This window comes from Molossus molossus, unplaced genomic scaffold (assembly GCF_014108415.1).
Source record: "Molossus molossus isolate mMolMol1 unplaced genomic scaffold, mMolMol1.p scaffold_m16_p_13, whole genome shotgun sequence".
Taxonomy (NCBI): Eukaryota; Metazoa; Chordata; class Mammalia; order Chiroptera; family Molossidae; genus Molossus; species Molossus molossus.
The window spans coordinates 11,357,630-11,369,329 of record NW_023425348.1 but is presented as its reverse complement, the minus strand read 5'-3'; the positions used below and the strand labels follow the sequence as shown (position 1 = coordinate 11,369,329).

Sequence of the window (11,700 nt, the reverse complement as noted above, 5' to 3'; positions counted from 1 at the left end):
CAACCCTAAGGCTCTAAATTGGGGATGTTTTCTTCTGTTAGATTCGCCACCTGGGACCACATTCGCCCCCCCTCGGGTGTCTCTGCTTCATGGGGGAGTCCCAGGTTCAGCTCCCCTCCCTGCAGTGGGTCTGGGTTCATGGTTTCCCAGCCTTCACACAGGTCTTCGTGCCAAGACTTTAATTATTAGCTGCAGCTCCCAGGTCCCCACCTCAGTCTCAGCTCGGGGTTCTCCTGGGCAGGTGTATCACTTAGTTATTGTTTATCTTTGAGGATTCCATTATTTCCTGAGAACCTAGTAAGGCACTCACAGGGTCCTCGTCAGGCATCACGTGGGATCTGAGCACCGACAGCAGGAGGGTCCTCCGAACACGGAGGCTTCCTACAGCGTCCAGAGACGTCGCTGCCGCTTAGGGGCCTGAGTGCGGAGCCAATCTTCCCGGAACCCCGCTTGGGGACCACCTCACCCTCGGCAGGTGATCAATAACATTAGCACAAGAGAAGAAGGAGGATGCAAACCACACCAGGGCTCTAGGTTGAAGTTAGGACTCAGAGATGCAGTGTCTCTTTTCAACTGCTCAGGAAGCCATGACCGGATGCCACCCTTGAATGCTGAAGCCACCTCCCTCCCGAGCCACAGGCTGCCTCTGGCCCGCAGCTGACATCACAGGCGGGGGGCGGGGAGGCAGCAGTGGGAAGGAGGCCCCCTGGCCCTGGCGTCCCGGGTCTGCAGCTCCCTACTGCTCCCCCAGCAGCTCTGGTCCGTGTCTCCTCTTCCCCAACCCCCTACGCTGAGAACTAATCGTCTCCCCAGACCTGTGCGCACCCAGAGAACAGGAGTGTGGCTCAGCAGCCCTGGCTCAGTTCTTGGGGAGTAGCCAGGCAGACCACGGCAAAGGCTTCCCGCACCTGTTCGAAAGCCGCCAGACAGGGAGGAATAACAACACTAAGTGAAGTAGCCGCACCACCAGCAGGACCGCATGCTTTATATCACACTGGTTCCCTGGGGCTGGGTGCAGAGCAGGGGCTGGCCCAGACCCTTTCCTCCCTCCAGTCCAGCTCCTGGTGACCTGGGCTCTCACGGGAGAGTAGATTGGAAAGAGTCCTCCGGGCTTGGCCCAAGGCGGGGCCATCCAGTGGGCTGCGTGGCTCCCCTGGGATGCTGGAGCCCCAGGGAGGCAGGGCTGCTGCTGTTGCCTTCTCTGCGGGAGCCCGTAGGCTACGGGTTCTTACAGGGATGGAGGCCCTTTGCTGCACCAAGATATGCTGAGGCTCTGGGCACAGAGGGGTGCCCTGTGCCCACAGCCTTGCTCTGTGTCTGGCTCCGGGGGGATCCCCAGGTGGGCCGGACGGGGGGAGCAGATCCCAGGACTGCAGACGGGCAGCGGCATCATGACTCAGACTAGAAGAAGAGACCGGAAGGAGATGATGTCAAAGTGGGCGAAGCTGTGATGGTCTGAGCTCTTTGCTCTCACCCTGCAGGGGCGTCTCCTGGCCTCCCACCCTCCCTCTCATAGAATCTGTTCTCTGGGAAGTACGGGCCCCACTGGGCCAGGACACAGGCAGGTGTACAGCCGGCTGAGGCCCACCCTCTGAGGCATGAACATTCCATGGGAATCTCTGATTCGGGAAGTTCAGTTGTCAGTGATGGGAGCCCAGGCTGGTCCTTCCCGGCAGGGAAAATGATTTGGGACGTGAAAGGTCTCAGAGCCACTCAGAAAGCCAAGGATGAGCCAGAACCCTAAGAGTGGAGGACCGGAGGGAGGGCCTCCAGCGAGGGCCCCGGGCTCACCTTCCGGACACTGTAGATCCAGTTGAGATAGGCTGTGACTTTGGTGTACACTCCCGGGGTACTCGGGCCCCCACAGCCGTGGCCCCAGCTCACGATGCCCACAACTTGCCACAGGTCAGAGTGATACATTAGGGGCCCGCCGCTGTCACCCTGGGAGGACAGAGCGGGGGCTGCTGGGTAGGGCAGGGGGAGGGGTGGGCCTCTCCTTCCCCCCCTGCCTGCGCTGGCCACCTGTTGCCCTGCGCTCCCTGGTGCTCTCTGCCCCACCCCTCTGCCTGCTCTTCCTGCCGCCCAGCGCGTCCTTCGGTTTGGGGCCAAAGGGTTCTGCTGGAGGTCAAGCACCTTGTGGGCGTGCCCATAGCAGCCCCCTCTCAGATGTCCACAGCGCACACGAGCAGATCGAAGGCCCTAAGGGGTCCTGCAGCTAGGAAGCCTGGTTGCCTTTGTTTACTGCAGTATGTCCCCAGTATATCGAACCACCAGGAGGGCCTATGCAGGCCCTGTTCTAGACACTTGAGAAGGACAAAGATCCCTGCCTTTGGGAAGCTTAGAATCAAATTGGGTGTGTGTGTGTGTGATGGAAACATCAATGAGAGAAGACATCGACTGGCCGCCTCCTGCACGCCCCACACTGGGGATCGGGCCCACAACCCGGGCATGTGCCCTGACTGGGAATCGAACCGGCGACCTCTTGGTGCAGGGTCGACGCTCAACCGCTGAGCCACACCGGCTGGGCTTGAGTGAAAGAATCGAATGACTGAGGACAGAGGTGGGAGCGAGGTCAGGGGTTTAAGGAGGATGTCTCAGAAGATCCTCAGGGGTGGAGAACATGGGAATGTATTCAGGGGTTGGCCAGTGGGCATGAGGTGCGAGAACATGGCACCAGGACTCATCCAGCACGAGGTGGGCTTGCTCCAGAGTAGTTGGGCAGCTTGAGGATAGTGACAGAGAAAACTGACCTGAATTCTAGCCCTCACGGGACTCATACTCCTGCAGACAATGGGAAGTAGGGGTGGGTGGGGAGGGCACATCGTCTTTGCGGAGTGAAACACACGTACCTTTCGAATCGTTCTGCTTGTCTCCATCCACCTGTCCATCCCTCCCTAGATCTTACCTGACTCTCACCCCTCTCTCCCTGTTTCTCTCCATCACACATTGAGTACCTGCGTCTGCCGGGCTTCGTGTGGGGTGCTCAGACCTACACCCCTGTCCCGTGAATTCCCTCCCGGTGCCGAGGCCACACCTGGCAGGTGTCCACGCCGCCCTCCAGGACGCCTGCGCACAGCATCTGCTGGGTCACCTCCCCCTGGTAAGCGTCCTCTGCGTTGCACCGAGTCCTGTTGATGACCTGGACTGACCCCTGCAGCAGCACGTCAGACATCTTCCCTGGGGGTGAAAACACACTCACGCTCTCATCCTTGCCTGGCACCCCAGCCCAGGAGGCTTCCCTGGGTTACCGGGCACCCTGGTGCTTGGACCTCCGGGGTGGGTTTTTCTGAAGGGTGCTCCTCCCTCTGCCCGGTGCTCCCGAGCCCAGGACTCACCTCCGCCCTGCTCGGTGAAGCCCCATCCGATGACCCAGAGTGGGGTGGCGGGAGGGAGCTCCTCGTCAGGGAAGGGCAGGCAGATGGGCCTGACTGTGCCTGCGGAGCAGAGAGGAGGGCCCGGCGCTCAGGCGGCCAAGCTCCCACGACACACTGCAGGGTGTTCACAGACATACTGGGAGGAAAGGGGTTCTGTGGTCCGTGACGTTTACCAAATGTGCGTTAAACACAGTAAAGCAACTTCTCTTAAAAATTAGACATCGTTTGCATATCTTGAATGTACTATGGGCTCCAAGAAGAGAGCCGAGGTATAAAAGTGTTCCCCACACTAACTGGAGAAGAATTCTTTCCCCCCCAGGGACCAGCGTCCTGCGGATCCACCAGCCGGAAGGGCTGATCAGGTGCCACCCTCTATGAGCGTGAACCATCTGATAGAAATGCCCAGGACTCCGTGGGCTGCCTGCCCTGTGGACAGCAAATGGGCACAATGACTCCTTGGCAGGGACACTGTGCAGGCGCTTGGCAGTGGCTGTGGGTGGAGGTCGGACTAGATGATCTCACAACCGCAAGGCTGGGTGAAGCGAAGAGCCTCACGGAAGGTGCTCCATGGAGGAAGCGGACCTGGGACGCTCCGGCGGGGGTGGGGGAGGTCAGCCGGCAGCTCGAGGGGCCCGTGGCTGACTGGGAACACGACCTAAGGGGCTCTGCTCCCAGGTGCGGCTGTCACCTGAGAACGTGAGTGGGTACTGCAGCTTCACCAGGGCGATGTCCTTGTCTTTGGGGTGTGAGGTGTTGTGCTCAGCGGCGAAGATTTTGGCCACAGGCAGGGACGGGAAGTGGCCCAGTTTGTGTGAGCCGACCCTCACCTTCCAGCCGGGCACATGCAGGTACTTCCTGGGGGCAGAGACGGGGGGCTGGCCTGAGCCACGGTGAGGAGGCTGGGTCCCCAGGGCGCTGGGGATTGGGGAGCTGGATATCCCTGCCTTGGGAGGTAATGACGGACAAGGGGCGGTCTGAGAAGTCACCTCTCACAGGCCAAATTCTAAAGGGGGATTTGACCCCTTTTCCCAGTGAACCCTGCCCAAGAAGACGTCTAACTGGAGGGCTGGAGGGGGCTTCTCTCTGAGCTCGGGGCCCTGGCGCCGTCTCCTCCGAGGGTCTTCACTTTCGTTATTGCTCGTGGATACTCGCCCTGTGTGCGGTCACGTCACGTAATCACCGTCCTTCCTCCTGACACCAGACACCACTTAGGGGCCATTGTCAGGTTCTCTAAAGAGGCTGAGGATCGCCGGCCTGGCTGTCGGTGCCGCGAGGCAGGAAGGGGTCCGAATGCGCACGGACACGTGACGTCCGGCTCGGTACCCCGGGGACTCATCAGAGGCGGGATGGATGGACGGGTGAATGGCAGCAAAGAGGGCCCGGGAGCCGTCCGTCCCCCGAAGGGCAGGCCTCTCTGCTGGCCTGTGAGGAGACCTACCCTTGGTGTGGTTTAAGTTTCTGAACCCGGGAGAGAGGGGCAGTGACGAGACCCCAGACCACTTCCTAGAAGACCGGCAGAGAGGGCGAGAGTTCTCAGATGCCAGGCAGATGGGGGGCGCTTTTGTGGAGTGAGTGAGAGGGGGTGGATGGAGGACAGGGGCTTCGAACCTGCAAGAGGTCAGGCTTGGTGACCACCAGCCTCTGCTCAGACCCTCAGTGTTTAACAAGCATCTCACCGGGGTGGCCACACCCTAGGGCATCATCCTCAGGGGCAGGGTAAAGGGGAGAGAGGGCTTCCGAACACGGCCAGGAGACGGGGGGCCAGGCACCCGGGCCCCTCCTCGCAGCGGGGCCTTACCTGAAGCAGTGGGCAGCCGTGAGGACCCAGTGGGCGTCCAGGATGCTCCCTCCACAGATGTGCTGGTCGTTGTACTGGATGCTGACCTGCCAAGGCCAGGAGTCCCCGGAGGCCACCTCCCCGCCCACCACCCGGGGGGCCTTCAGGCCCTCCCCACAGGCTGGGCTCGGTAGGAAGGGGAGAAGGCGGGAGTCAGGCTCCGTCTCCAGGGCCCAGACCCCAGGCTTCCCCCATCGCCCTCTCTCTTTTCGGCTTGGGCTGTGCTTAGGAGGTTACGCTGTGAACACAGGTGTGTCCGCTGTGCTGAGCGCATGAACTAGGCAGTGATGCGGAATTAGGGAAGTCCTGCGGGCGCAGTGCCCCGAGACGCCCACGGGCAACAGTCAGCAGCGCCCACGGGCAGCCCTGGGAGCGGAAGTGGGAAGGAGGTTTGGGGAACCGGTCCCTCCTGAACTCACCTTTCGCTGAGCCCCTTCCCCTCTGCCGAGCGCGTCTCCCAAGTCCCAGCCTATTCTCTCTCCCATCCCACTGTCCCGGCTTTTGTATCTGACTCTTATTTTTTTTATCCTCACCCGAGGACAGTTTTCCATTTTTTGTTCAGATAGAGCAGGAGGGAGAGCGAGGGAGAGAGAGAGAGAGAGAGAAACATCGACGTGAAAGGGACACATCGACTGGTCGCCACCTGCACCACCCAACCAGGGCCGGGGACAAACTGTAACCGAGGTACGTGCCCTTAGCGGGAATCGAACCCGGGTCTCTCTGGACCGCAGGCTGACGCTCCAACCCTGAGCCCAACCGGCCAGGGCTGTCTGACTCTTGAACTCATAAAAACCTTTGGTCCTGCTCCCGCCCCGTCCAGCCTCTTTGGTCCTGGCCGTCCCTGCCTCGTGGCCTCTACAGGGCAAAGGCTTCCAACCTTCTGGGCTCTCTCGCCGGGGACTTTTCAAACACCACTGAATTCCACGTCACCTCACTCGCTCATTCGAAGCCCCTTACATCCCTCGTTGAGTGTAGGGTGGAGTTTAAACTCCCCAGAGCCTCCTGCTGTCCCTGCATAAAAGCGTCCATTCAGCCCAATCCATCTGTCAGTCCCCAGAGAGTCACTTGGTTTTGTTCCAGGAAGCCCGTGTACGGGGTCTCCCCTCGGTTTATCTACATCGTCGATCCATTCAGCGGGCGTGTCCGGATGCCCACCGTGTCTCAGGGATGCTAAGAAGAGCGTGCTGGACAAGGCAGACAGACGGACGTGGTCCCTCCCCTCCTGGGCCTACAGTTCATTCTTCATTGTTCAGCCTGGGCACCACCTTGCCGCCGCCCTGGGTGTCGGCCAGCCTTTCGTTGTTGACGTGCTTCCGTCTTCTCGGGGACACCCGGGGCTCCTCAAGGCACTTGTCTGTGACTATTACTTTTGTGACTTCAGTGCTAATCAGCTCAGCACACCAGATGAGGTGACCATTCATTCATTCATTCATTCATGCGCCAGTCACCATGTGTCAGCCCCACACTCTAGGTATTGCGGGGGGTCACCTGATAATGACTAAAAGTCTTACTGGCCAACAGGAAAGCATATATACTGCTAAACGTCAACGTCAGTGACAGTGACCTTCTTCCTCTCGGGACTTCAGCTTCTGCCACCCTCTGGGCTCTGCTCAGGTCTTCTCCCAGGAGGTGGGCAGGGTGACCCCCCTGTCAGGGCTGGGGCGTCTCGGGGATCCTCTTGGGCAGTGGCACTAAAGGGCTTCTTGTAAAGATGAACCTCAGAGGGGCCAGGCGAATTCCGCAAGGTCACCCCGGAGGCCAGCAGGACGCTGCTCAGGTGTCCTGACCCTCCAGCAGCTCTCTCTGCAGCATGTCAGCTGTGACTACTACTCAGCCTGGTGCTTCCCACGAAGGGCCTTGCCCCGCTCTCTGCTCACTTGCGAGCTCCTGAGGACGTCGGCCAGTTCCTTTCGCACGTTTCTACCTCCCGCCAGCGCCTGACAGGGCTAGACACACCCCAACGCCTCTGCTACGCCGAAGGGGTAACCCGGTCTTGAGAAACGGAGCTGACTGTGACAGACAGTTCTGGGGGTCCTGACCGGGACGGTAGAGGCCGTCCCAGGTGCTGCCCTCTCCAGGTGCCCTGCTCCCTCTCCCGGGGCTCTGCTCAGGCGTGGGGCTGTGTGTGGGCGGCAGGAGGAAGTCCTTAATGCCAATCGCTTGAAGGAGCGGTGACCCACAAGCCCCAGGCCCGAAGGTGTAAGGTTGGGGTGAAAACAGAGTGAAACTTGGAGTCTGAGAAACTCAGGAATGAGAGTGAGGGTCTTCCCCCATGCGCGCCGCTGGCCCGGGACCCGAACCCTCAGAGACGGGGCGTACTCACCCAGACAGTGCAGGGAAACCAGGGAGCCTGAGGGACAGGGTCTGCAGGGGAGACACAGGGGCCCTGTGTTTTCCGCTTCTCCCTTGGCCGGGAGGCAGGACTCAGGTCTCTGGCAGTATTGATCCAAGGCCCCTCCCAGTGGGCGGTATGGAAGCTGCGTGGCCCCGCAGCCCGTGTGGTCGGAGTGGCTGGGACGTGGGCTCAGGGAAGCACCTGCCCGTGCGCTGGGCCAAGCCGGGCTCTGGGCAGCCCGAGAGGGAGAGCCGGGACCTGTGCCCGCCGCTCCGCAGCCGGAGAGCAGGTACAGTGGAATCAGGCAAAGGATCGACCTGTCCCTGTCCCTGCTCCTGTCCCTGTCCTTTTCAACATTCTCGTTGACAAATAAAGGAACCAGCAACACCCCGAGTGCTAGGGAGATGCGCCCTCCGCAAGCTACGGTGCTGCCGGAGACTTTTGTTTCTTGAAAACGTTTTTATTGGTTTTTTTTTTTTTTTAGAGAGGGAGCGGGGAGAGATAGAAACATCGATGGGAGAGGGAAACATTGAGGGGGTGCCTCCTGCACGCCCCCTACTGGGGGTGGAACCTGCAACCCGGGCATGTGCCCTGACCAGGGATCGAACCGGGACCTCTCAGTCCAGGGGAGGACACTCAGTCCAGAGCCACACCAGCTGGGCAGCAGTTTGGTCAGGTGTCCTGCTCTAATCTGGGGCGGGGGGGCATCTGGAGAGCTGGGAGTGTGGACAGGTCTGGTGAGTGGCAGGGAAGGACGCAGTGACCTTGAGAGTATTGCCTGTTGGGCTTAGCAGGGGGCATCGGCGGTAGGAAGAGGAACGGTTCTACTGTTCGACTGATGGACAGGCCCCCGAGGCATGGGCGGCACTCTGTCCAGTTGTCTGTTGTATTAAAGAAGAATCAGCCCTGGCCGGTTTGGCTCGGCGGTTAGAGCGTCGGCCTGTGGTCCGGAGAGACCCAGGTTCGGTTCCCGCTAAGGGCACGTACTTCGGTTGCAGTTTGTCCCCAGCCCTGGTTGGTCATGCGGGTGGCAGCCACTCGATGTGTCCCTTTCACATCGATGTTTCTCTCTCTCTCTCTCTCTCCCTCTCTCCCACTCTTATCTGAACAAAAAAATAAAATAAAATAAAATAAAATAAAATAAAATAAAATAAAATAAAATAAAGAAGAATCAACCCAGGGAGTCTCTGAGCAATGTGCTTCTCCACTCCCGCTGAGCACCTGCCGCGGGTTCCTCCTGCCGTCTGGCTTACAGCCCCCTTGCTGCTGCCCAGGGCGCTGGCGCAGCCTGGCTGGCAGCCTCCGTGGGCCGGACGGTGTCCCATCACTTACCCGCTTGAATTTTGCACCTGAAGCTCCTGGCTGTCGCCTGTGATTTGCACGACATCTCGAACTTGGTCTGGACCTGTCTTCACAGCTCGGAAGGTGGGTTTGCTGCTCACGCCCGGAGGGAGAGAGAGGTGTGAGTCAGGGCAGAGTTTAGAACGGGACGGTGGGAACAGTCCACGCCCAGGAGCGGTGGCAGAGAAGGCTCGGGGGCACGGCAGGGGCACGGAGGGGCGCCGGTCAGTGCGGGCGGTGCCTGCTTTGCTGGATGATGAGGGGCACTCCCTTGGCACCCCAGGGCTCAGCTCTGGCAGGATGCTGCCAAGGCTTTGCCTTCTTGGGAAGCTTAGCCCAGAACCCAGAGTGTTGGAGACATGTTAGGGACGCACGGTCAAGTCCCAGCTCTGTCCTTACTGCCAATGTCCCAGAAATGTCTTGTGTTTCACAGAGGAGCCCAGGTTGGCTGCCCCCTCTCTCGGGGGAACTGGGATGTGGGCGTGTGGTTCTCTCTGCCATCTGGTGCACCTGGTAGTGGAGGTACACTGAGTCCCCTTGGAGACAGGACGGAACGGATCCGTCTTCACGGGGGTGCAGACAAACACGTCTCTCTCTTGCACCCCTCCCCTTCTGTCTGGGTGCGAGTCCCTGTTTGGGTTTCTGTCTTCCCTCCTCCATCTTTCCCGGAGTTTCTTCACTCTTCCTTCTCCTCCTCCTCCCCATCCAGACAGCCAGTCTCCGGATGGGGGCTCAGAGCCCCCCAAAGCCCTGGCTGCCTGGCTCAGCGTCATATTTCCAGCCAGGAACTGGGCACGACTTGGGGGGCGCAGATGCCACCCCTGGGAGGACTGGGGTTGGCAGAGCTCGGCTCTGGGTCAAGAGCCCTGACGGCCGAGGTGCTTGGCCTCGCTCTGACACCAGCTCGATGTATGACCTTGGCAGGTCACACTCCTCCGGGTCTCCCAAAGACTCACTGTCCTCCTCTGTAAAATGGCGGGTGGACCAGATGATCCCTGGGGTCCCGCTCCCTTCTAACCATCTAGGGTTTGGGGGTGCTGGGACAAGAAGGACCTCGTACCCAGGTGGGAGGAGAAAAGGAGAGATCTCTGAGGCCCGGAAGAAGCCACAACGGTCAAAACGACAGCCCCAGGGAAGTTGACCTCCCTGTACTGATTACATCCTGGTGGGTGAGTCTGACCAGCTTGGACTGTGCAGAGCCCAACAGCCAGGTGGCTTGGAGCTCCAGGAGGAAAACTTCCAGGAGCCTATTAACTCAAGAGCCCTTGGGGACCCCATTTCCAAGGTCCAGCCGCAGCCTGCGGTGCTGGGTACAGCTGACCCTGCAGTTGGCTGGACTGGAGGGGGAGGAGGGGCGGCTGGAGGAGGGGCTGGGCCAGTCTTCCCAGCTGCCCTTGGAAACAAAGGCGGTCCTCTCCAGAGGGTGCTGGGGGTTGTACCCCCGGAGGGCAGGGACCAGCAGAAGCCTGACAACCAGAGAGAGGGGACACAGGTCTGATGGATCAGTAATGGCTGCTTGGGGCGTTTGCTGAAGAACCTTGAGGCTGCTTCGGGGGTGCATGGGAGAGGGTTCTGCGACTGAGGCTGTCTGCCCAGCATCCATCATTGCTGCCTAGTCACTGCGTGCAGTTGCTTAGACTCGTGAGGTTCGGGGCCTACCAGGGAGAGGGTACCCCATCCTCTCCAGCTAGGCAATCTGGTGATCAACACGTCCCCCTCCCTTTGCGGATGAAACCTCGTGGGGAGAGAAAACGACCCAGCCTAGAAACAGACGCTTCTAGAACTCTCTGCCCAGGAATTAGGGGTCTTGGGCGCAAACCCCAGCCCTCTCCCTCCCAGCTACTGCCCAAGGGAGTTCTTACTTTCTCCAAACCTACTTCTAAAGTAGGTATCAGAACAACTTTTGGGGTTTTGGCCAGGATCAGCTGAATATAAATGTATAATTCGAACCACCCTTATTACAGTTCTAGACTTCTTCACCACTGAAAGTCTGGGACTGCTTTTGAACTTGCTGAGGGAACAACAAGGAAATCAGCTTTCTTCAAACCACATTTTTTTTTTTAATCCTCACCCGAGGACATTTTTCCTTTTTCCTTCAGACAGAGTGGGGGTAGGGGGAGACGGAGATGGAAACATCCACGTGAGAGAGACACATCGATCGGTTGCCTCCTGCGCGGCCCGACCAGAGGGAAAGGGGGGTGAGCACAGCGAAGGGGGGGTCACAGAACTCGGGTCTGGGTACCTGTCAAAGCCCATCTGCCCGCAGGCTGTCTGGGCCAGAGCATCCGTGAAGCTGTCGAAGCAGACGGAGGCCCAGGTCCTGGTGGCCGGGTTCAGCACCTGAAGGGTGGACCTGTCCCTGGACAGACGCACTGGGAGGGGAGGAAGCGGGTCAGCTCAAGGGCCCGGCTGACCCATTCCCCTAAGAAGGCGTCATGAGACCAGCCAGACTCCCCCACCCCGAATGGGAGCCGCACAGAAGCCTAACCCTGCAGCCCCAAGGGCAGCGCCCCCTTTTGGCTCTGCGTGAATGAGCCCCATGCTGACAGTAGCTGGGGCGACCGAATGTCCTGGGGCAAATCCCCGTTCTGTCCTCACCCTGGAGTACTCAGTGGCAGCTCCTCTAGCTCTGCTAGGTAGTCCTGATGACATCACCTCACCCTGCGGCTCACACAGCCCGCCCAGCGGGACGTCCTGGCGGGGACCCAGCTCCTCCCGGGAAGCTCAGAGGGGGGCTCAGAGGGGGGCCCAGAAGCACCCTGGCAACAGAGTGGCAGGTGCCCGGAGGCTTCTGGCTTCTGATTTTAAAAAAG

The 11,700-nt window shown here is 59.9% G+C and overlaps 1 protein-coding gene across 1 annotated transcript in view; it reads right to left on the bottom strand.

Annotated features, from left to right (window-relative positions):
• Positions 1–1,141: 1,141 nt before the first annotated feature.
• Positions 1,142–11,700, bottom strand: part of TMPRSS4 (transmembrane serine protease 4) — a 34,867-nt gene continuing 24,308 nt past the window's right edge. The window contains exons 5-13 of the mRNA XM_036258801.1: positions 11,130–11,259; positions 8,879–8,980; positions 7,535–7,575; positions 5,173–5,332; positions 4,063–4,229; positions 3,336–3,434; positions 3,035–3,177; positions 1,792–1,941; positions 1,142–1,401 (exon numbers count right to left, since the gene is read on the bottom strand). Of these exons, the coding sequence (XP_036114694.1) occupies positions 1,390–1,401; positions 1,792–1,941; positions 3,035–3,177; positions 3,336–3,434; positions 4,063–4,229; positions 5,173–5,332; positions 7,535–7,575; positions 8,879–8,980; positions 11,130–11,259 (1,004 nt within the window). The 3' untranslated portion in view covers positions 1,142–1,389. The remainder of the gene's footprint in view (positions 1,402–1,791; positions 1,942–3,034; positions 3,178–3,335; positions 3,435–4,062; positions 4,230–5,172; positions 5,333–7,534; positions 7,576–8,878; positions 8,981–11,129; positions 11,260–11,700) is intronic.